At 33.9% G+C, this 24,742-nt stretch overlaps 1 protein-coding gene across 1 annotated transcript in view; it reads left to right on the top strand.

The window, feature by feature from the left end:
- Window positions 1-24,742, top strand: part of Setx (probable helicase senataxin) — a 322,325-nt gene that overhangs the window by 145,369 nt on the left and 152,214 nt on the right. The window contains exon 5 of the mRNA XM_089589921.1: window positions 801-1,078. Coding sequence (XP_089446047.1) covers window positions 801-1,078 — 278 coding nt within the window. The remainder of the gene's footprint in view (window positions 1-800; window positions 1,079-24,742) is intronic.

The following is a 24,742-nucleotide window of genomic DNA, read 5'->3' on the forward strand; positions in this document are numbered from 1 at the left end:
GACAAGTTATTTTTGCAATCAAATAAAAAAAAACAGTGTCAGACGATTATATATAGTTTATATAAATGCATGCAAAGCAGTTTCTGGCGCTGCCGTATGCTCGCTCTCCCCTCACTGCACTCTTTACATTTCCCCTCTAATTGTAATGAACGTCCTTAATTACCCAACCCATTTTGTGCTGACCGTAAACCCCAATAATAAAATTTCGAATTAAATTTGAAATTACAAAAAAATCTAATTTAACCCATACTTTTGCAAATTGAATGTCACTCTGAAATTGGCACTTGATTTGAACTAATTTTTCTGTGGTAAAGCCTGTAGCTTGAGTTACCGTTCACAGAAAAATATATATACTATAATTCTTTGGAAAACTAAAGCAACAATTTTACCTGCCTCATAAAGGTTACCTAAATTTCTAGATGGAGATTCATTAGATTATTTTAAAGGCATTTTTATTATAAGTTACTTGTCATTACCTTATAAATTTTAATTATAATATGTATCTAAATAGTTGTGCACTTTTTTTGTATCTTGCATTAAATAGTATTAAACTCTTTTATCGTTATAATGCTTGTAAGAGTCACCGTAGATTTTTTATACCGTAGATTTTAAATAGCAAAAAAATGAACCATTGCATCGTACTAAAATAACATTTCTTAAAATTTGATTAAAATGTATTTGAAGATATCAGGAATTTATATTATGTTAAAAATAAACAGAGCTTATGAGAACTTTTTAAGTAATGTTTATTTTGAGAAACTTAAATTAATAATTTTTAGACAATCAAATTAATATTTCAGATACCATTCAGCAGTAGTTTTGCCATGTCAACTTGTAAGGCACTCTGTTCAACAAATGCAGACACCTAATGGTTTAAGGTTTTCTTCACTTGCCATTTACGCAGCTGTTTCTAGGACTCAATTACAGCGCCAAAATCACCCAGTGTATGGTGATATGGTTATTTTAGAGTATGTTATTAAAGATGGTAATACACGTAGACTACGAAGAGCATTCGCTTATGTAACGGAAGTTCAGCAACAGAGTGCACAGAAATTCATAAGATCTCACGAAACTTTGTGTAAGTATAAATTTTTTTTAAAATATTTCATGTTATTTTTTTCACAAATTTCATTGTGTTATCAGTTCTCTTTATACATATCAAAGTAACTTTCCAATTTATTGGCCACAACGAGAGTAGATTTCTAATATTTTAAAAGACGTACAATGAAAAGCAAAATTGAAACTACATATAAGTCTCAAAATTAGAGAGGTCTCAGTAGCCTCATCGTTTCACAATCACGAAAATTTTGTAACGTATCCTGACTATTTAATTTCTAGTAGACAACTTGCATACTGCAAGATTCAGTCAACTAATACTTTTTATCGCTAGCGTGATAAGGTAGGTTAAGTAGCCTATTATGGCACAATTTTAGGCAGAATTAAAAAAAAAAAAATCATTATAAAATCGTGATCAGATTCAATATCTAAAGTTTAGGCATCAATATAAGCGCTAAATATTTTCGAGCAATTTTACAATTTTACAATTTTTTAAATAAATTTAGGTGTTAAATAATTATTTTATAAACAAATGTCTACGCAGTAAATCGGATATTATCATGAAACATACTGGAAAGTTGGGCTCCTATTTATGAAACAAAAGGTTCCTATTATAGCACACACATGTTATTTAAATGCATCTTCTTCGTTTCATAATAGGAGCCTTGTGTTTTAGAGGTTATGTTGTCGTTCCCCTTATCATGGTACAGGGCTCATTAAAGCTCTCATTCAAATCGATAATACTTGAAAGTAACGTAAAAACTTCTGAATTTTGAAGGTTTACTCGACCGGTGATTAATGATGTCAGTTTTTGCTTTGAGACGTCATTGTACTGTATTTGAATACACTTTATTCGAAGCAGATAGCAGACTGTTTTTGTTTACTGAGAGAGTTGTTGACACTTTGCGTATCAGTATTTAAATCACCATGAATCCAGGATTTCTTAAAAAACATCCGAAAATTTACCAAAAATAGATTTAGAAATGATGTTAAATTTTATTTATTCCAATGAGTGCTATGAAAGTTATTGATGAAAATCTAGTGATTATTTCAGGTTCTGTTTCTGAGTACTGATAATTCTCTTGACTTTGAGAAAATGTGCATGAAAGAGGATGTGACGAGTGGCTCAAAGCTGATTTATTTTACTGATCAACTAAATTTATAAAAATTTTGAATAAAAAAAAACTCTAACGTAGATAAATCAAAAAGTTAAAATAAAATTTTGTAGAGCAGCAGCAGCAGTTGTAAAATAATAGTGGCAAAACATTATGGGACTATTTTTTGAAGAATTTCGGAGGTAAATCGTATTTTTGTCGTGGGTATGCGAACAACATAGCAAAAAATTGTAGGTACAGAGACAATGTATTTAATGTATATAAATTATGTAATAAGAAAAGACATTTAGCGCATGTATATAATGAACTTTGCATAGTGTCCAATATTACAACGCAAAATTGCGTAAAGATTATAACAGAGGCAAGAACTATTTTGTTGATGGTAAATCAGATGCAAAGTGTTCAGTAGTAATGTTTGAGAGAAAATATTTTCAATTTCGGAAAATTTGAAGCAAGTGAAATCATTAATTGTAGATTTATTGGTTAAAAACAAAATGATTAGTTTTGAAATCCATACGGGTTTATGTATTTGAGACACATCAGAAAAATTTTTGTCTAGGTATTTTAATAATGTAAAATTAGTATCGATGACTCGTAACTTTAGATGTTATACGGGTCAAAGTATGGTACCTTTGAGAATTATGCATGTTTCGGTTACTTATAAGGGTCGTGTCTTTAATATTGAATTATTCATTTTACCAGGGAATGGTGCTCTCATCATGGGTAAAGATTGGTTATGGTAAATTAGGCATCATCATACGTGATATAAATTAGTTTTTAAAAGTATTTCGTAAAGAAAGTCATTTCACTTTTTGAATTGACTGTGAGAAAGGCTAACTAAATTTTTTCGCTTATATTACAGATATATTTATCCTACAACGTTACTACATAAACTGCTGGCTAGAAATCCGTCAATATGTTATAAGCCCATTTACACATGTACATTGACAAGTTTCTAGCCAGATTATGTAGTAATTTTCTACCAGGGTACACTGAAAATTAATTATGTCGCTTTCAAAGTCATGTCAGGGTAAGAATCGTAAGGATAATGGTAAAACATTATGGGACTATTTTTCTAAATGTGATGACGGAAACAGCGTAACAAGCTCATTGTGCTCTAGTATACTGAAAATAAGTAAAGATTTTTACAAAGGCTTAAAAGTGCTTTTGGAAAAAGTACTGCATTAACATGACTTCTGAAAAATACGAATTAAAACGCCCCGCAGTGGGACCAAATCCAAAAAAACTGGCCAAAAATCGAAAAATCAAGTAATTGATCTGAAATTTCTTACTCAAGGGTTTTACTCACAACCCCATTTAGAAATCAAATGTGAATTCTTGCCTTCATCCTTATTTAACATTTTTAGAACATCAATCTGAGATTGTAAAATTGGTTCAGCTGTATGATGTAGCAATGGCTGGACTGCCACTTAACGTTTGATTAAGACATTTCCATAGAACAGTTTGGATAGCATTTTTGTTTTGCAGCTGTTATTATTTTATACGATGGAAAGAGTTTGACATTTGTTTTTAAGCCAGCATTACTCAGCTGAAGATATTGGTTTTTAGATAATTTCAATTCAATGATCAAAGGAAGTGCTTCATCGCCTGTAAATACATTTTTACCCTCAGATATTCCCATGGATTTACGGCAGATTTTTGCTTTTGTTGAACTTCCTATCGTGACCTCTTGTACAACCTTTGCAGCATCTATCTTTCCCTCAGCACGTAATTTCGTTTGGCATCATCAAACGTGATGTAAATTAGTTTTCAAAAGTATTTCGTAAAGAAAGTCATTTCACTTTTTGAATTGACTGTGAGAAGGGCTAAATAAATTTTTTTCGCTTATATTACAGATATATTTATCCTGCAACGTTACTAAATAAACTGGCTAGAAACTCGTTAACATATTATAATAATTTGGCCGCATAAGCAAGCTCCTTCGTACTAACTTCTGCCCTTATTATTTATGTTTTTCGACGCTTACTTCTATTAGAGGGAGATGCAAAACTGGAAGAAGGTCTGCCTGTACTTGATTTTATATTTGGCTCTGTTGTTGCTTGTAGTTAATTAGTTCCATTCAACCATTCTCTATTACTTTCTAAGAATCTTGACTCCGTTTTATTACATTTATTCCACCTTTCTTTAATCTGAGATGAAATTTTTCTAACAGTACTTTTATGGGCGTCTGATAAAATATACAATGATTGCAGCTAACTGGACATCAAGTTTTCAACAATCGAATACACTTCAGATATATCTGCTTGTAAATTGTGCTTGACAGCTTAAAAAAATTATGTTTTTGTTAAACCATTAAGAAAATTAGAATGGTTGTTGTCTGAAAAATTATTATAATTTTAATTATACTTGTAAAATTAATTGTAATACACTCCATATACCTTCTACAGATGGTTCCATTTGGACCGACTGCAATTTCTTGATTAGTAAACTTTTTATACCGTTTTGACTACTTACACCTTTTTGACGAAATATTAGGGTTTAACAACAAACGAACAAAGTTCAACAGCAACCGCAAATTTTGCAGACTGTAGAAACAAATCTAACCTTTCCCGACTGATTCTTCACTATTAGAGGTGTCCTAGAGCCAACCCCCCTCCCCTCTCAAAAAAACTACCTATCCAGTAACTTTTTTTTTTCATTTTGGCCAGCTTTTTTGGTTTTATCCCACTGTGCGCCCTCACTCTTTAGTAAGTTTTTAACCATCTACATCTTAAGAAGAAGTTCCAAGTAAGAAAAATAAACCTACTTGGTGTATATGTAGTATTATAGCGACATACATCAGGCGAGCAGTGTGAGTGACACTTCTACTCATATCCATTAAATATACTACATTGGCGATGAAGATAAAAACGTATTACTAATGAGAAAGCAATGGGAATTGTGGCTTGTTTACTCGTACCCCACATGAGTTACGTAGGTGTCTCATGATATGTATTAATCATGTCGGATGATATCTGCAGTAATTGTATCAGTAACAGTGAATTTGAATCATTAAAAGTAAAGTGCGCAGGAATCAAAAAAGAGTTGTCTGAAACCACGGCCTTGCTTGAAGAAATAATGGTCTCGAGAGGAATCATTGTTGACATTGAGCCGTTTGTTGTAAAAGAAGATAATTGAGATCTATGGATCGAAATCAATGCTATTGGGAAAAAATGGCTATTCTTTGTTGTGGAACTTGTGTACCCTGGTCAAACCGTCAACAAAGGACTATAAAACGTTAGTAGAGATTATAAAAATACATCTGCAGCCGTGCCTAGTTAAATAACAGAACTTTTAAAATTTAAAAAGTTGTAACGATACAAAAATGGTCTCCGCACTCGACACGCTCTTGCTGACGTAACGTATATACAAAAAGCATAAATTAAAAGCTTCTCCAAATCGTTTATTTTCGGGAGCTGTAGAGGTGGAGAGGCGACCATAGCCTAAGCAAGAGCTTACGAGTTAGTCTTGAGCTGGACGCTTAAGTGCCAACAGTGAGAGTTCCGGTGATTTTTTCGGGTTGTTGCGTGGTGGGAGAAAAGAAAGTTAGAGAGAAAAAGAAAGAGAAAGCTTAGAGAAGGTGCGTAGTGTGTCGAGAGAAGAGAAAGAAGTGTGTGTGCAAGTCTAGCAGCTGCTATGTTCTCCCACAACGATGAGGTCTCTAGGTCGAGGACGACAGAAGGAGCTCAGACAAAAAGAGGGTAAAAGAGAGCGAAGTCATAGAACGAGAACCCCAAACAACGTAGCACTGGGTTGAACTCGCTGACATTTGACCAGGAGATGAGGCTATAAAAAGAGAGAGAGAGAGTGTTAGGGAGAATGATAGAGTGATAGGGAGAGAGATAAAGAGTGATAGGGAAAGAGAGAGTGAGAGAATAGCGTAGATAGTTACAGAGAGAGAGAGAGAGAGAGAGAGGTAGTGTGTGGGTGGATGAGACGAGGTGTATGAGAGACTGCGAGGTGCATGCTCGAGAGTACCGCCATTGTTCGTGTGTATAAGAATAGATAGCAGAGTAAAAGAGAGAGAAGGAGATTGATGGATCAGGATAACGAGAGTTAAATTGAGGATGAGAGAGAGTGCGTGTGAGTGTAGAGAGCAAGAGCTAGCAAGGCAGAGTAGACAGATTAGATTAGATTCTTTGTTTATTATTAGCCAAGGACTCGAGATCAAAATTAGCCAAAAGCGTAGTGTGTACCAAAACTAAAGGGTAGAGTTATTACACTCTACTACATAATGCAAATACATAAATTATTCAAAAAAGTAATTTTAAACGTAGGTATTATAGTAAAAAATATATATATATATATATATATAAAGTAAGAAGAAAAATGTAGCTTATAAACAATCATCAATATAACTAGATTAATTAGTAAAAATAAATATTTAAAAATAAATTCAACACTGAGATAAAAATATTCACTAAATCGACTAAATCACAGGCTCAAGAGTTAAATAGACTAGGTTTCTCAAGAAAAAGCCTGTGGAGTCTATCACCAAAGCATGGTCTAGAGAAATAAGCTCGAACACACGTCGGGATTTTGTTCCATAACTTAGCTGAACCTACTCCAAAAGCAGCTGCAAAAAAATCAATCCGCGCTGAGGGCACAATCAGGTCAAGATAATACACTCTTATCACAAATTGTTCAGTGATCCTGAATCTAAAGCAATCCAATAAATAGGATGTTTGTCCTGTCCTAAGTATGGAGGCCAAAAAGCGCACAGCCAGAAATTTTTATCGAACTTCGAATGTCATCAGTTTAAACCTACGATAGGTAGGTGTGATATGGTCAGACTTTTTAATGACTACCACAAAACGAAGGGCAGCATTCCTGCACCTGCTGACCTTCACTGTTAGCTCACTAGATAGTTCTAGATAAAGAGCCGGGCAATAATCCAGGATGGAGAAAACTAGTGCTTTTACAAGCATGAGCTTAATACTCACGGGAAGAAAGTAAGCATTTCTCCATAAGTGTGCAAGTGCCCTAAAACTTTTGCCAGCAATGTCAGTATTATGCAGTCTAAATATTAAATTTGCATCAAGGGTTACGCCCAACAATTTAAGTGACTCAGGTGGAACAATAACACTATTTTTTAGCTTAATATCTAGTATAACTTGTTGAGAGAGTTTGGATTGAAAACCAAGCTGCCTTAAACTTTTCAGTCTTTGCATGTAGCCCATTGGAATCCGTCCACTTACCAACATTGTTTAGGATGCTGTTAGCTTTGTCAACGATAAGGTGTGCCTCAGATAAGGGGCCATGAACGTAAAAACAAAAGTTGTCAGCATAGATATGGTAAGAGCACTCGCAGACATCTGGCAGACCATTAATAAATAGTGAGAAAAGTAGAGGCCCCAAGGTAGAACCTTGAGGTATTCCACTCACTCTGCTTAAGGATACAGAAGCACAGCCTCCACGATCAATTAAAATCTGAGATCTTCCCGTTAGGTAAGATCGTATCCAAGAGCAAGCTGAATCTGACAGTCCAAAGGAGATGAGCTTCTCACAGAGCAGGTTGATATTTACAGAGTCAAAAGCTTTAGACATGTCTATTGAGACCAAGAGTGTAACTTCTTGATTGTCTGCATGAGCTCGTATGTCATCAACAATCTTAACTAGGGCAGATTGGGTGCTATGTCCCTCATAAAACCCAGACTGAAAGTTACATAGCAAGTTGCGCATGTTGATATACTCAATAAGCTGTTTGTATGCCAAGATCTCCAAGATCTTTCCAACTGCTGGTAAAATACTTATGGGCCGGTGATCCTCTGGTTCCTTGGCATTAGATTTCTTAGGTATAGATTTTACTAGAGCTACCTTCTAAGCTTCGGGAAACACACAAGACTGTAAAGAGGTATCAAAAATATCCATGATAGTAGTCAATAGTAAATCAATGTGATCTTTAAAATAATTTAAAGATATTCCATCTAAACCCATTGTACTTGAGCGTGCAGACAATACAGCATTATGAACATTTTCTACTGTAACATGGCGAAAGTAAAATCTCTCATCTGGATCAATTTTAGGTTGTGTTCCATGTCGCAGGTCATGCAAGGGCATACCAGAATCATTTCCAATGAAGTACCTATTCGCAACATCTAAATCAAATGGAGCATATATCGGTTGAGTGTCAGCTTTATTCGTAAGACCGATGGCATTAACAATCTTCCATTTCTGTGAGATATTCTTGCATTTGCATATACTAAGATGGTAATATGCATAACGCGCATTCCTTAGTTCAACTTGAGCTCTGTTACGAATCAGCTTAAAAGCTGCATGAGTGAAACTCGAAGGAGAGCATTTATACTCTTGCCAAGCCTTATTGTGATCCCTAATAATTGATTGAAGATTCGGTGTCAGCCTTCTTACTACTGTTTCAAAAGGAGCATGCTTATCGTACAGCACATAAGGACATAAGGACCCTCACAAGGAGCGTTGCAGTTCAATACAGCTGACTCAACCTCAGACCAGAATCCTGCCTTGGGAGGTTGTAGACCATAACACACAAACATTTAGATGAGCCAATCTGTATTTTAACAAGCCAATACTTGGGTCTCTTCACATATGCTTGGTCTTATCCGGAATGGGACAAAAGTTTGGCCTTGAGGGAGTTATGCACATAAAGTGCAACACCACCTCTACTTTTATGAGCAGGTAACCTGTCACGACGAAACAGTGTGTAGTCCTGTATGTCAACCAAATTAGAGGGCTTATCTGGCTTAAGAAACGTCTCATTAATTCCAAAGATTTATGGTTTTTGATCGGAAATTAATTCATGCACATCGTAGAGGTATCTCATAAACAATTGCGCATTCGCATGCCCAATCAGAAGACTATTTATAACTTTAATTAATTAAAGATGCCTTAGGCTCAATTTTTTTCCTTATAACCACACACTTTGACCTGTCAGTTGCATTATGGGCAATGCTAGAGAGTTTTGCATCACGACAAACAAACACGGCCCAGTGAACTCTTAGCTTGACAAGCTTTAGACTGATAGTTTCCTGCACAGTATGCACAGCAGATCTCACCCTTGCAGTCAGCCGCAACATGTCCAAATCTCAAGCATTTGTAGCACTGAAGCAAGGTAACATGGTCAGCAAATCTGCATGAGTGCCAACCAATAAAGATACGACCCTCTTCAAACAGCTGTGCCCTAAGCCTAGGCTTAAGTTGCACGATACAGGAGCGAAACTTCTTTTCATGCACTGGGTACATGTGCAAAATCTTGATTTCATCAGCAGAGCAAGCTGGAAGGTTTTGCTCGATTTTGACTCACGAAGTTTATCCTCGGAATACTCTATCGGGATATCATGAATGATAATCCGAGAATCAAGCTTGATATCTTCTTTCACTTCAATACCTATTTTTTTCAGCTCCTTGCAATTTTTAAACGAACCAGGGGCAGCACCTTTAATAGCAACATGACTATCCTGCAAAAATGTAAATTTACTAACCTTAAGTTGCATATCAACAGGTTTTAAAGAGCTCAAAGTAGCTTTTTTTGTTTCCTGTGAGGATGAACATTTTTCTAGTGCATTTTCACATGGGCCATGTACTACTCTTTTGGCTTGACTAATTGGGATGGACTTATTCTTACATAACAAAACACGTCTAGCTGCACCAGGCTTTGCCACTTTATCATCATAAATTGGCTCTGTAGCACTGACCATTGAGCCTGTGGAAGAAGTGAGAACATAGAACGCATCTTTAACACTGGAGCAAGCGTTCTAAAGTGCTTTAGAGCACAAGTTAACAATACTGTCTATGGCTAATTTACTCAAATATGCACTTTTAAGAATACTAAATACATCCGGAAATTAATTGACATCATCACGTAGCTCCTTTTTCCTGTTTGTTTCTTTCTCAGTGGAAAGCTGGGCTAGCAGCGTGTCACGGCAAGCAGCCATCCTGGTATGAAGCGATTTCACATTCCCAACGGCCAGCAAAATATCATTAGTGCTCTCAAAGCTTTCTTCCTCAACATCAGAGCCCATAATTCAGAGTCTATAGGTTGTAACACATCGAAATTTACCGTCACTTGACGCACCACTGTCGTCTGCACTAACGCCTTACTCGACGCTCTCTTAAAATTTCGAGGTTAGACTTAGTATAGGTCCTCTAGGAGCCAAGCAGGTGCAATCTCCCTTGGAGATAACATTCTCCACTGGAATTGCAGTAGAGAAGCATGCAATGAACCTGAAACAAGCCCGCCTAAAGGCACAGAGCAGAAGTACAAGGATCAAACACACAGAGAAAAAAAGAAGGCAACAAGGCAACCATCGTGCAACTCACCGATAGAGACAGAGTGAGAGAGAGAGAGAGGATCAGTAGAATATCATAGTGTGTTAGATTGTGGAGTGTAAGTGTGTGTATGTTAGCATGAAATTAGGACAAGCAGAAGCTCCTCCTGGTCTAGGACGAGCAGGATTTAGTGGACGTGCGCTCGTGGCTCGCGTGGTGCGAGGTGGAGTCACTGCAGCGCAGTCCAAGTAACGATGTGAAACGTCGCGTCGTATCGTGTATAATGTATAGGGGTACTGTGTATTAGTTTTAAGTGATTAATAAAAGGAATAGTTGAAGATATTGGTTGGTGTTAAATTAATAGTTCTTCCCGTAGAACGGGAGAACTCCTGCGCTAATCCCCCTTTTTAGGATAAGAAATCCAAGGTGTACGAGGGATGGAGGTGACGTACGAAAACGGGGTTTGTCAATGCTGCGTTGGTACCCCTTTTTATTTGCAGGTGAAGAAGCAGTGTTACAAAGTGCATAAAAAGTGACGGTGAGAGCATTAGTGAGTTTTGCTTCAAGTTAAAGCATGTTGCTACATATTGTAATTTTGCAAATTAACTCAACAGTAATTTGCGAGATCAATTCTGCCGTCCCACGGAAAAAGACCGTTAACTGACATTTTTTTCGAAAATGAGTTTTTGATATCCATCGATTCGTTAGACAATTTTACGTGTAATGACGTGTGATGACATTTTTAGAAATTAAATTTCCATTATTGGTTTTACTATACTGGTTATACTAATGATTCAATTAAAATTGCAAAAACTAGTGATAATTTTCGTTAGCGTCCAAAAAAGACCGTTAAGTGACATAAACTTGAGGATTCGCGCTGATTTACAGCGGGGAAAGACTGTCAACAGTACTTAACCCTTCTTTTATATGTTAAGTCGATGAGAAATACCTTAAACATCAAATTAAAAAGACCGTATTGCACTTACACCTTTTTTTATATAGGAAAGCGAATGAGGCCGAGCCTGCCGTCCCACGGAAAAAAACCGTTATCTGCACTATTGCAGCACAGTATCACTATATCTAGCGATAAAAATATGTCATGGCAAAATATAATAATTACATTTTAAATAATGTATTTGTTTATTAAACTAATGTAAAAAACACAGGTTGACTCAAAATTTAGTATGTAAATATAGCTAAACCTCATTTTTTAAAAAGCTTTTTCGCATGTACACTACATAAATTTTTAACTCATTGAACTTAACAATTTTCAAAAAGTTTAACGAATCGACTCAGTACTTAGCAACTAATTTACCGAAGAAAAACTGAAAAATTAAAAATGTTACCAGTGGCACATTGGCTGTTTTCTGCAATCGCTGCCATTAGGGTACTTAAGCAGAATTCTAACTTAGAATCAAGTCGATAAACAGACTTCGGATAAGTGTGTATGTATTTTGCTGGTGCTCAATGCTCATCCGATCCTGAAGTTGCCTGCTCTTATAAACACTGCGTAAGTATCATGTGCGCCAAGTGCAAGTTTTTTGATACTGTTATGTACTTACAATTCCTAACTTCAAAACTACAACTTTGAACATGGAAAACCATAGCCAAATTTACAACCCACTTGAGTATTGACATGATAATACGTATTATTATCAAATATGTATAGCTTGACATCAGCTATTCTTGTAAACAGACAAAACGCTTTGATTGGAATGCGTTTATTTGGAGGTTATCATTACCACAGAAATTTTCTTTTGTATCCAAGCTCTTGTAACTCAATATCAGAACATAATAATTCCCTCAGTGTCATACGATAAATAAAGTAATATGGTTTTATTTTTCGCATTAAGAATGGCCAGAGCAGCCAACGCCGGGATCTCGCTCATCGTCGGTGCCTGGGATCTGGCCCAATCCACCCAATGCTGTGTTTCACGGTTCTTCAAGCGAGCATTGCCCATCCGAGAGACATGACAGAGCTACAGCTGTCCAGAGCAGCCAACGCCGGGATCTCGCTCATCGTCGGTGCCTGGGATCTGGCCCAATCCACCCAGTGCTATGTTTCATGGTACTTCAAGCGAGCATTGCCCATCCGAGAGATATGACAGCTACAGCTGGCCAGAGCAGCCAACGTCGATATCTCGCTCATCGTCGGTGCCTGGGCCCAGTATCAATCCACCTGATACTGGGTTTCCCAATTACTCAAGTGATGATTCTTTATTTAATCGAATGGAAGGTACGTAGTCGATTGCACCATCAGCTTTGAGCTTGTTAGAACATTCTCCTTGTATGGATGGCTCTAGTGCAAATTCATCACCTCCAAGAGATGAAATGAGATCGTAGCTTATTGAAAATAAGTTACTGTGTGAAAATAATTTTAGTGATGCAGCTGTTTGTGCCGAAAATTTGTCGGTAGCTTTAGATTATAAATCGGGAGTTGAAAATCTACTAGATTTCTCTGGTTGTGAAATGGAAATTTTGCATGAATATGGCGTTGAATATAATGAGAAAAACACTTTGCTTCCTCCTTGTGCCGAACAATGCAAATTGAAATGTGTTGCAAATATTTGTCAAGACGTGAGATTAAAAATTAATGGAGCATTCTCCTTATTACCCACAAATTAATAAAAGGACATGGCTCGCTAGCTACGTTAAAAATACACCAATAAAACGTAAAAAAATCGATACTGCAAAGCAAAGAAAGTGTTATGAATATTATTTACCAGGGAACGATGGTGTGAAAAAAAAAATCTGCAGAACATTTTTTATGGCAACTTTAGGCTATAAACCAAGAAATGATACTGCTTTGCAATATGCGTCAAGGACTGTAGATTCAATAACATTAAAACTACTACCAGAAAATCGAGGGAAAAAAATTGTACCGGAAAGTGAAGCTGTCACAGAGCAAATTAAAAATCATATCGAAAAATATAAACCTTGCGTATCACATTACCGACGAGCGCATGCTCCAAATTGGAGATATTTGCCAAGCGAAATTACAATAAAGGAAATGCACGCTAATTTCAATGAGGAACCTTATCGGGACAACAAAATTTAATATGAATGGTATCGGGCAGTTGTTTCCTCAATGAACATTTACTTCGCCAAATTAGGGAACGAGGAATGCGAAGTATTCGAGCAATTTCAATTACACAGTTCAGATCATACAAGAGAAAAATTAAATTCAGAATGTGAAATCTGTTTAAAATGGGAAGGTCATAATTTTCGATATAAAATGGCACGCGCTAAATATCAAGAGCATATTTCTTTATGCTGTTCATCATCGGATATTGATTTTTTTTCTGCAGATTTACAGAAAGTTATCATGCTGCCGAGGATTCCTGGGTACAAGATTGTTATGTTTACGAAGAGGTTGATTGCTTTTAACCAGAGCTTCGTGTCTCTAGGAACGTCACAACAAAAACCACTGGCTGTTATCTGGTACGAAGCTGTAGCTGGACGTAAATGCGAGAACATTGTTAGCGCTTTCCATCATTTCTTTTTGATTAATAGAGATAAAAAGTGTATATGTTTGTAGCTTGACAACTGTTCGGCACAAAACGAAAATTGGACGATTTATTCTTTTCTAAGTTATCTCATAAACTCTGACGAAATTGAAACCAATACAACTGATTTTTTTTATTTTAAATCAGGCCATACATTTATGTCTGCCGATAACTTTCACCACCAAGTAGAAAAATTAATGTCCAAAAAAGGAAGTGATTATGATTTTGAAGACTTTAAGTTTGCTGTACAAGAAGCAAATTCTAGAAAGGTCTTGACAAAGACTATGGGACCGAATGATTTTAGCGATTGGCCTGACAAGTGTTCAATTCATAAACTGAAAAAAAATTCTGATCGTCCCAACCTTGCAAATATGAAGAGTTAGATTTCAACGTGGCAGTTTCAACATGAAATTCAATTATTTATATGACGATAATTTAAAATATCTAGATTTTCTATCAGCAGCAACAATTAAAAAGGGATTTCTACCTGTTGTACAACAAACAACTTGTCGTGGAATTCCCGAAATAAAGAAAACAGATATAGTAAAAAAATTATTGCCTGTAATGCCTCGCAGTCGATGTAAATTTTGGCAAAATTTGCCGACATCGAATAATGTCAAAGACCTTCAAGCCCATTATGATAATGAAGAAAACCGCAATGAAAACGACAAATGATACAGTTTATATTTAAAACATCTTTTCAATTTTTCAAAGTCATTATATTATTTTAAACTTATATACTAAGTGAGTGCGTGGTTCATTTTTATGTGACACGATATGAATTAATTTTATTGCATTTAACACTTTTAAAAGTATGTATCAAACAAAGCTTTCTTCCATTTAAAATAAAATTTTATAATAAAACTTGACATGCTATACAACATTTTATTCCACAGGTTCACTTTTAAATAATAAGAAATTTCCACCCATTTAAACAAACGATTTTTTTTAAGAAAATAATGATTCATGTTTTAATAATTAATAATAATTTTTTGATAGTTTTCTATTCATTAATCGTTTTACGAATAAAAATTATCTTTATTAATTGTAGTACTCCCATTCTCTTGCTCTCTTGCCATAATAAATCAGGAATCAATAAAAGACGTTGAAATAAGAAAGCATGGCTAAGTAAAGTCCGTCTTTTTATTGATTCCTGAAAAATTTAGTGGTCTTTATCAATTTTTTTTTCTGCCACTGACTGTTCTTAACGGTCTTTTTCTGTGGGACAACAGTTTATGTCTAGATATATTTACAAGCAAAAAGACCTTTATGTGCATTTAACGGTCTTTTTGCTTGTAAAGTGTGCGAAATAAAAACCGTAAGTGCAGTTTTCAGGGTTTTCATCGGAAAATTGGATTTTTTTTTTTGTGAAAAATGAATTAATCATTGCCTAATCACCTTATAACAGGTTTTTTGCTATTAAAAAATGTTAATACCATCACTTTTTTGTAATTTCAGTTTTTTTCTATTTCCTCCGAAAATTACGCTCAGATTGACCATAAAGTATTGGCAATTATTTTAGCTGTTCATCAGTTCTATCAATATATTTTTGGGTTTTAATTTTTATTGGTAACAAAGCGTAAGCCACTGATCTATATTTTTGGTAGTAAAAAAAGCTTACCGCAAATGTCAGCAAGTAGATTACAACGTTTGGTAGTGATTTTAAAAAAATTGTGGATTTACGTAAAAAAGGGTCGGCCCTCTGAAATCACAGATGATTTAATCGTTTATAGACGTAAAGCATCAGAATTAGTTTTGGAAAATGGTTGTTTGCTATAGGGTTATCGGCTTATTATTCCAGAATCGTTGAGAAAACTTGTCCTCAAGGAACTGCATTAAGGCGACACAGACATTAAAAAAATTAAAGCGCTAACCAGATTGTATGCATAGTGACCAAATATTGATTCTAAAATCGAAAGTATAGTAAAAAAAGTATAAAATTTGTTTGCGTCACAGTTATGACCCACCTAGCACAGTGCTTCATGTATGGGACTGGTCCCAGACTCCGAATATACGTATTCACGCAGACTTTTTACGTCCTGTTAAGGGTAAAATGTTTTTAATTATTACTGATGCGCACTATAAATAGTTTGATGTAAAAATTATGAAAAATATAAATGCCACTTCAACTATTAATGAATTTCAGGACTATTCTGCGACTTTAAGCTTACCGGTACAGGTAGTAACAGACAATGGTCCTGCTTTTATATCCGCGGAATTTCATAATTTTTTTAAAAAAGAATAATCGTTTTATCCCCCCGCACCATCCTACATTCAATGGAACAGCCGAAAATGCAGTGAAAACGTTTAAATCAAAATTTAAGTTGTCAGTGTTAGGAAAAATAGACATCCTTGTAGCTCTTGAAAAATATTTGTTTAAATATCGTTTAACGCCTCACGTGAACAGGAGTCTCACCACCCGAACTGCCAATAGGCACGAAATTTCTAATCAGATTAGATTTATTAAAACTAAATGTTTTTAATTCTGTTTGCAAAAAGCAGAACGAATAGAAGCGTTATTTTCGAGAAAATAGAATGATTGAGTTTAGTAAGGACGATTCGATAATGGCTATAGATTTTAAAAATAATTGTTGGAATACGGAAGACAATTTAGTTTGAAATAGACATTTAGACCATTTAAACCTTCGTCATTAAGCCAATCGCCAAGCTTAGAAGTTTCGGCCGTAAATAACAATAGTTCTCCTTAAAATACAACTGTTAAGCTAATGCATGATAGCAATATAAATAGCCTAGATAAAAGACTAGTAATTAAAGAAACACAGCCCGTTGATTTTGCAAGTAAAATTACTGCATGCGAAGGACCAAAAGATCAATCTATTATTAAGGACAATTCTAGTGTTAAACATAAAACATCGCAAACATTTGTAATAGTTTTACTAAGGATTTCCGAATGCTTGCGAAAACCTCCTGACAGGTTAAAATATTAAGGACGTTTCACATTTTTTTTATGGGGGAGGATTGTTGTATATGTAGTATAGCGTCATATATCAGACGAGCAGTGTGAGCGACACTTCTGCATTAAACAGTGAAGCACTGTTTCTAGAATGGTTTGCAAAGATGGTTACACTTTCAGCTCATTTTGAACATCTTTAGATATGAGATATTTATTTCCAAAGTGTGAATATCTGTTGTCCAAATCACTTAACACTATAAGATTATTAGTTTCTAATCATGCAAATACCGTAAAAGCTGATAAGATAACTTAATTGGATCATCTGAAAAACAAGATCAAAAACTTGCCTTGGCATTCGATGAGAGGATTTCTCCAAGAAATCATAGATACTTAGACCTAAATGTAACTAGCATATAGCAACTAAAGGTCAAGACGTGATGGTTAAGATTATGAAACTTGTGTCTTGCTATCAGCAACTGCGTTTCGCTTACGGTACAAGATTGGCTGTCGTCGATGTTCTGTACAAAAAGAAACAGGAAAGGGAACTCGAATGCACAGAAAAATACATTTTCTTCAAAAAGTACGAAAAGTGGTGAAATTATTTTTAAAATCTCCTACTAAATATGATACATACCTTTAAAAGTACGTCAAAGAGGAAAAATAAAAAGAATTGAGTTTTATTAATCTTATGTTAGACTTTCGCACATGCTGAAACAGCCTTCTCAATGTGATTAAAAGATTTTATAATCTAAAAAGTCCGCATGGATAAATCTTTGATTAATATTGAATCTGATATATAATTTACATGTACTATGTGTAAGTTATGAAGATGGATTATTATAATAATAATTTGATAAGCTATACATGTATAAATAAAAAGTTAATTTTCTTATAAAATAAGAATGTTATTTCTTCATTGCAAACATTTAATTTTTCAACTCTTTTTATTCAGGTCATAATAAAAACACACTCACAGGCACACATTATGTGTGACCCATATTAAAATAGGCATGTATTTACTGTACAGACTAATTGGCGTCATTATACACATTAAAGGATTGGCCTTAATAAGACCAAATCCGGCCATATTGAAAGTCTTTCCGGATTGCAATCTCTAGTTGGTTAGGATGATTAAAAAAATCGTTAATGGGTTCTTCGCCCTATTGTTTGTATATCCTAGCACAAAACAATACTTGTACCAGTAAAAATTAGGGTTGATTTTTATTCGTTCATTTTTTTATAATTTGTTAGCAGACAGTTGTACGTATAACTGTATTGATACCTTGTATTAAGGTGGTTCTTCACCTAACCCATTTACTTAAACTTACAGGGAAATTTGGAGGGATTGTTATTAAAGTTATAAGGCATCTTTCTTTAAAATTTCAAGTCCCTTTATCAGGCAAATTTTTGAAAACAAGTCAGTCAAAAAATGCACTTTTAACATGTGTTCTTATGTAGGTTACTTTTCCATACTACGATATCATGTAATATCTCGTAAAGTAGACTTAAGATCGTAATAGAAAAAGTTTATAGTGAAAGAAGAACTTTTCAGCTTTCTAATAATATAACAAAAGTTTGGGCTAATCAGGGAAATAGTATACGATATTTAATCGTAAACGAAATGTTTGCCGTGTAAACTGCGGCAACGTCTGCTTGAGTAGGAGCGTACATGCCATTTTCAGAACCTTGCGTCAAAAAAAAATTTTTTTACAACTCTTACTCTGACTTTATTAGCTTGTTTATTTGTATGTAAATGCAATGATATTATAGTCAAGTGCCAGTACAACATATTTTATGTTGCAAATAATACGCTAATCGAAAATTAGAAAATCACAGGGTCCCGTGTCGCTTTGATACGGCACCATCGTGAAGAACCACCTTAAAGATAATATCCAGATAAACAAACAGACGACACAGCTAGTATCTGCTTTTTATAGCAGTTTAATCGGTTTTAAAGATCATCATTAAATAACCAAACGAATCCACATAATTCAGAAGTTCCTACGTCATGATCACGTGTGTTACGTACGAGAAGTTATAGGAAAGATAAGAGAAGTTATAGAAAAGAGAGAGCGAAGCAACAGAGTAGGGAGATTAGCTAGAGACCCGAGAGCAAAAGGACGAGACCCGCGAAACGAGAATACACGCGCAACTTCCCTTAAAGACAAAGAGTCCTAATAAAGTATAAATTAAACACAAGTCCTGCTTTTATTTTTTTCCGCACCAAGAAACCCACGTAACAGCTGAAAAACCCACGTGACATTGATTTAAATTAGTTAAGGAATTTTAATAGATTATTGTAAATATTTTAAGGTCTCATTAAAAAAAAACTGTCTGGCACATTTGACTCAAAGCATGTTAAGCTACTGAAAAAAATTAATTCAAAAGACATGCGAGTTCTCTATGAGAAAATACTGTACAGTAACAACACATCATATTTTTTAACTAAGAAGTTCTTAAAAAAAAAAAATTAAATAAGTAAATTTTAGTTGACAACGAAAAAATCCTTTTAAAAACAACAATTTTGTCGAGAAAAAGTTTTTTGTCAAGCTTCAAGTGCGTAGCTTTCTAAATACTTATTCTACGATTTATCATGTACTAGAATGGTTAATATCAATAGGAAAAGTTGAGATTAGAAATTTGGGCTATAAACTCAATAATTGAAATAGTTGATTGTCAACGATTGTGCATGTGCCTGATATAGCTACGTTATTCCTCTTACTCGCATTCGTTTTATTATTTCAACAAAAACATAGAACAAGATTGAGAAAAAAGTCTTGGTCTTATCTTGTTGATCTCGATCTTTTCTCTCACATGTCTCTTGATATCGTTTTAAATTGAGCACACTTTGCAACTATCGAAACTTTTACTGTTTTACAGAAAAATTATATTATAAGGCCGCAGTCACATGGTGCGCAATAGAGCAAGTAGTATAGAATTGTCCCCATAAGCAGCTGTGTTAAGTCTATTGCGCTGCAAAATAGCCCTATTGCGCGGCGCAATAGACTTAACACAGTCGCTTATGGGGACAATTCTATCCAGCTCGCTCTATTGCGCTCCATGTGACTGCAGCCTAAATGTTACTGATAATGTAATTATAAATTGACTTTATAATGACTGTCTCTTTTTATGAAAACTACTGGCTAATGCATCATTACCTTTAAAATATTCGGATTTAAAACCTTATTTAGATGTATACTGCTTTGCAAATAATTAAGGTTATGTTTGCAGGTGCTCATACCTAAAGTATAGATGTACTTAAGTACGCAGTAAATGATTTAAATATTTTCAGCCCAATATCACTAGCTAATAGTCAGACGTGTTTAAAAATTCTTCGTTGTACCCTCAGTTTAACGTGTTATGTGTTACATATGTATATCTTCCTATATTATATAGTTAACTCAGTGGGGCATTCCACACAAACCCCCACTGCCCCCTATTTGCCCCCCACCGCCCCCCTCCAACCCCCCACAAAATAAAGTAAAAATCCGTTATTTTCTTGCTTATTTTGACACATCGTAGTTTTTCTCAAAACCCCCCATAAATTTTTTCATGGCCCCCCCACCGCCTTCCCACTGACCCCCCACAAAATATTATATGAATAGTATAGAAGTATGGTATAAGTCTTTATTCAAGCCAGGGGATTTGACCACGTATGGCTTCATGGGATAATAACAATGTATGTTTTAATATTTAATCAAATAGTTACAGATTACTGCACAATACTATAATCATTTAAACTTCAATACAATCAATTGTATTTCGATTTACTGGATCCCTTGGTTTCTTTGTAAGCAAAAAGTTTTTGGTGGGCTGACTTTTTTTGTTAGCATTTTGTAACGTTGCATTTTGCCAGCCCTGTCAATGTGTTAAAGGCTATTACCACATTCCTACCAAATCACATGGAAATATTGTATAGTATTTTTTCTCAAAACATGCCACATTTCCCCACCTACCCCCTATGGCCCTCCCACCAACGCCCACGAATTTTTTCATGGCCCCAACCGCCTCCCCACACCACTTTTTTGGAACCTGACCGTGATCATACCGCCTTTACCTATCTTTGGACAAAACTTTCTTATTGCCATGATTTATTTCATCGTCAAGAAGAAATTTAAAGTCATAAATTGATTCATGGGGGGGTTGTTACGCAAAACATCATTATTTATACAACTAAGTACGTTTAAAAACCAATTTATATGAAGTTAACAATATTTTGAAACCAAATGATATATACACATATATTGGTGCGCATAATTATTATATCATCAGCACTTATGTAGTCCTTTATTACACAATTCTTCTTTTTACGTACATAAACTTAAGTTAAATTTAGACTATCATTAATATAAACAATGAAAGTTTCGCATCACTTTATGAGTCATCTTATAAAGTCTGATGAAACCACGAAGACTTACGTCTATTTTTATTTTGTTTTAAATTAATGCTGAAAATGGTACAATAGATGAACACGATATACATTCATGATTTGTATTATTAATTAATTAATTTTACCTATTCGTAAAAAAATAATAATTAAATCATGTTATGAATATTAGATACATTATTATATTCAAAAATTTCTTTTCAAACTATATATTCAATCCCTAAACTGTTTTCTCTATCGACTTGAACAAAAATTCCATTTTTATTTTTGCATCTTGATAAAGCCACGTATAATTGACCATGAAAAAATAAAGGTTTTTTTAAGTATAATCCCACATTATCAAAACTTTGACCTTGAGACTTATTAAAAGTCATAGGAAATGCTACAACTAATGGGAATTATTTTCTATATAAAATAAAAGATAATGATGAAGTATTTCCAGTATTTAATGTAATTCTTGGAATGAAAACTTTATTACCAATTTTTTCTCCCGTTACTATTTTGCCTTCTACGTTATACTTTAGTAATTTAGTAATTCGCAATCGTGTACCGTTACATAATTCGTCTGATATACCCAAATTTCGAATTAACATTACTATTGTAACTATTTTTTATTTAAGTTCATGAGGTGGCAAGCCTTTATGAATGTTGTTTAACATTTCTACGGGAAAATTTATATAAATATTATCATCTGATTTATTAACACCTTTATATGTTGCAGTATCGATGTTGTAATAAGTTTTAGTTTCCCCATGTAATTTACTTAAAATCCTATTGTTTAAAAAAAAAGTATATTCATTATGTGAAGTTATAGTCACGTTATTGTCTAAACAGTTGCTGTAATCACCAAATATTTTGGTACAGACATCATCTGTTATCCAAGATTTAGGAATGTTAAATGTTTCTATGTCCCCTTCTCCAATTCTTAACAATAATTTTGAAAATTCGTTATTACTAGAACGGATATTATTTTGTAATCTTAAAGTTTTGAAGAAGTTCCATAAAAATAATGATTAAATAGTTTCTTCTATTATTATAGTTCTATAACCGTTTTTTATAACTGGAAGGATTTGTCGAAAATCTCCTCCTAATACTATTAATTTATCACCAAAGCAAAGTTTTGTATTACACAAGTCTCTCAACGTTCTAAAGCTTTTTTTGGAATCATAGAAGCCTCGTCCCATATTATTAAATCAACTTCCCTTAATTTTTTTTTCTCAGTTTCAAATTCTAAAAATACACTTTCAATATTATCTAAGTCTAGAGGTAAACGAAAAGTTCTAGGACTGGTCATACCTTTTGGTAGTAATACAGATGCAATTCCTGTCCAAACCATTGATAAAATATTTTTACCTCTAGAAATAAAGTAATAAATGAGTGTCTTATATAAGTAGGTTTTTCCGGATCCACCAGGACCATCTATGAAATATACTTTTTCATCTTGTTCACGAATAGTTTTAAAAATTTTTTTTAGATCTTTATTTAAATTTGTGTACATTATATCGAACATTTTTTTACTGAAAGATAATTCCTCAATATTGCAATTATTTATATAGTTGCTAATGGTTAATGTTGGTAAACTAAAAGACTCACATGATTTACCTTCCGATACCAAAATTTGATTAATATGTAGAAGAGCACAATTATTATTATCATTATTGAAGTCTCTTGTAAAATATTTTTTAAATTTATTCCATATTTTATCTCCTTGAATGTTTTCTGAAACCAAAAACTAAGCAAAAAATTGTCTTAACTGGTATGGAAACATAATTGTTATGGCTTCTTTAAAAATATTGTCGATTTCAGAATCATGTTTCATTAAACCCATTGCAATTGCAGTATCCCTGAAATTTTTATATGTTATTCCATTATGTTTTTTAACGTCTTTAAACGATGTAGCCCCATGTAATGTATTCAAAATAAGTTTTAAAAAAAAGCGTTCATGATCTTTTGGAGATACTATGTTTAATCTACCTATAGCAATATTTTTCGTGTAACTTTCCTTTTTTTCTAAATTTTAAGTTTATTGTCAAAAATGTAATGTTCTGGAATGTTAACATATTTTAGTGATTTTGCAAAATCATCTTTATTTAATTCAAACCAAGCTGTAAGGGGTGTTTGATAATTTTTTATTACATTTTTGATATTATTTTCTTCAAATATGAGTTTTTGTTTATTTTCGTAATAAACAGCTGGATTTACAACTGTATGGCTTTTACTACAAATTGGATATTCTTGAAGTCTCCAAGCTGCTTCCATTGGACTTACATATTTAGCATCTACGTAACTACTAATTGTACTTTGTATTGATACTGCTTTGTATTGATGCACAATATTCGGAAGTTGGGGAGTTGGCGCGCAGTGGGCGCAGGGGGGCGTGAGCCCCACTAGTATATATATATATATATATATATACACATTTACATATTGTTTTTGCGACTTTTTATATTTTTATATGATATATATTCGTGTTATTGTAGTTATTAAACCAAAAAAAAATAATCTCGGATTTTCGTTGGATTCTAATGTTTGAAACGTACGATACATATTTCTCCTCATTTTACATTCCTAATTGATTAAGATGACATTCTGCTGAGTTTTTCTTAGGCAGTAAAAATCTGTCATATATTTGTCACAATGCCTAGCTTGAATAAAGTAAGTTTTCGATTGTCATTGCAGTAATCAAGTTACAAACGCCACTCTTAGCAATAAATTAGAAAAATTCACCGTGATAGTACGAATCAAAATTATCGTGCAGTTTGATAAACGTGCAATAATTGGTCATATTTGGTCATATTATTGAGCTAACTGTGAATTTTATCGTGCAATGCAGTAAATATTATGTATTGTGCAAGGAAAATGTTCTCTATCTGAGCAGCTAAAACACTACTGTAGTTTTCGAAGTTTACATTTTTGTTTTATAAAATTGTTTTTTTTTAGTTTAAGTAGGAAAGACTGAGTACGGTTGTAACAGTTTTTACTTAACAGCCTATAACTATGTTAGTATACCAGATATCTAGAAGTCAAATGCTATAATAGTAAATTGTACATTTGTCTACGACAAAATACTTACATTTCATCTGTAACTACAGTCATTTAGTCATAGCAGGAAATAAGCATAAAAATGCCTTGCTGCGTTGAAAGTTTATAAAAACGTCGTAACCCTCCACGGCCCTCTTCGTGAATTTAGTGGCCCCCACACCCCCTACTTCTCCCCATAAAAACTTGAAATGTTTCTAGAAAACCTTACAATTGCTCTGTTGGATAGGCTAAAAATAATTTAACGTATAGAAAATAAGTATTGAGGTACAAAAATGTATGTTACGCTGATTGATACAAACAATCGTAATGATTCTAAAAATAATAAAAGTCATATTTCAAAGGCAAAGCTACATCCTTCATATTTTACGTATAAATTGATTTTCTGTTCTCTATCATGTATTATGAGAAAAAATTTCTCGTGACCAAAACTGATATTCTTACTATTAATTTTTTGAAATCAGTAGAAATAAGTTAAGCA

This window comes from Copidosoma floridanum, unplaced genomic scaffold, assembly GCF_036245765.1.
Source record: "Copidosoma floridanum isolate Cflo_tuat_1 unplaced genomic scaffold, Cflo_Japanese_pri ptg000010l, whole genome shotgun sequence".
NCBI lineage: Eukaryota > Metazoa > Arthropoda > Insecta > Hymenoptera > Encyrtidae > Copidosoma > Copidosoma floridanum.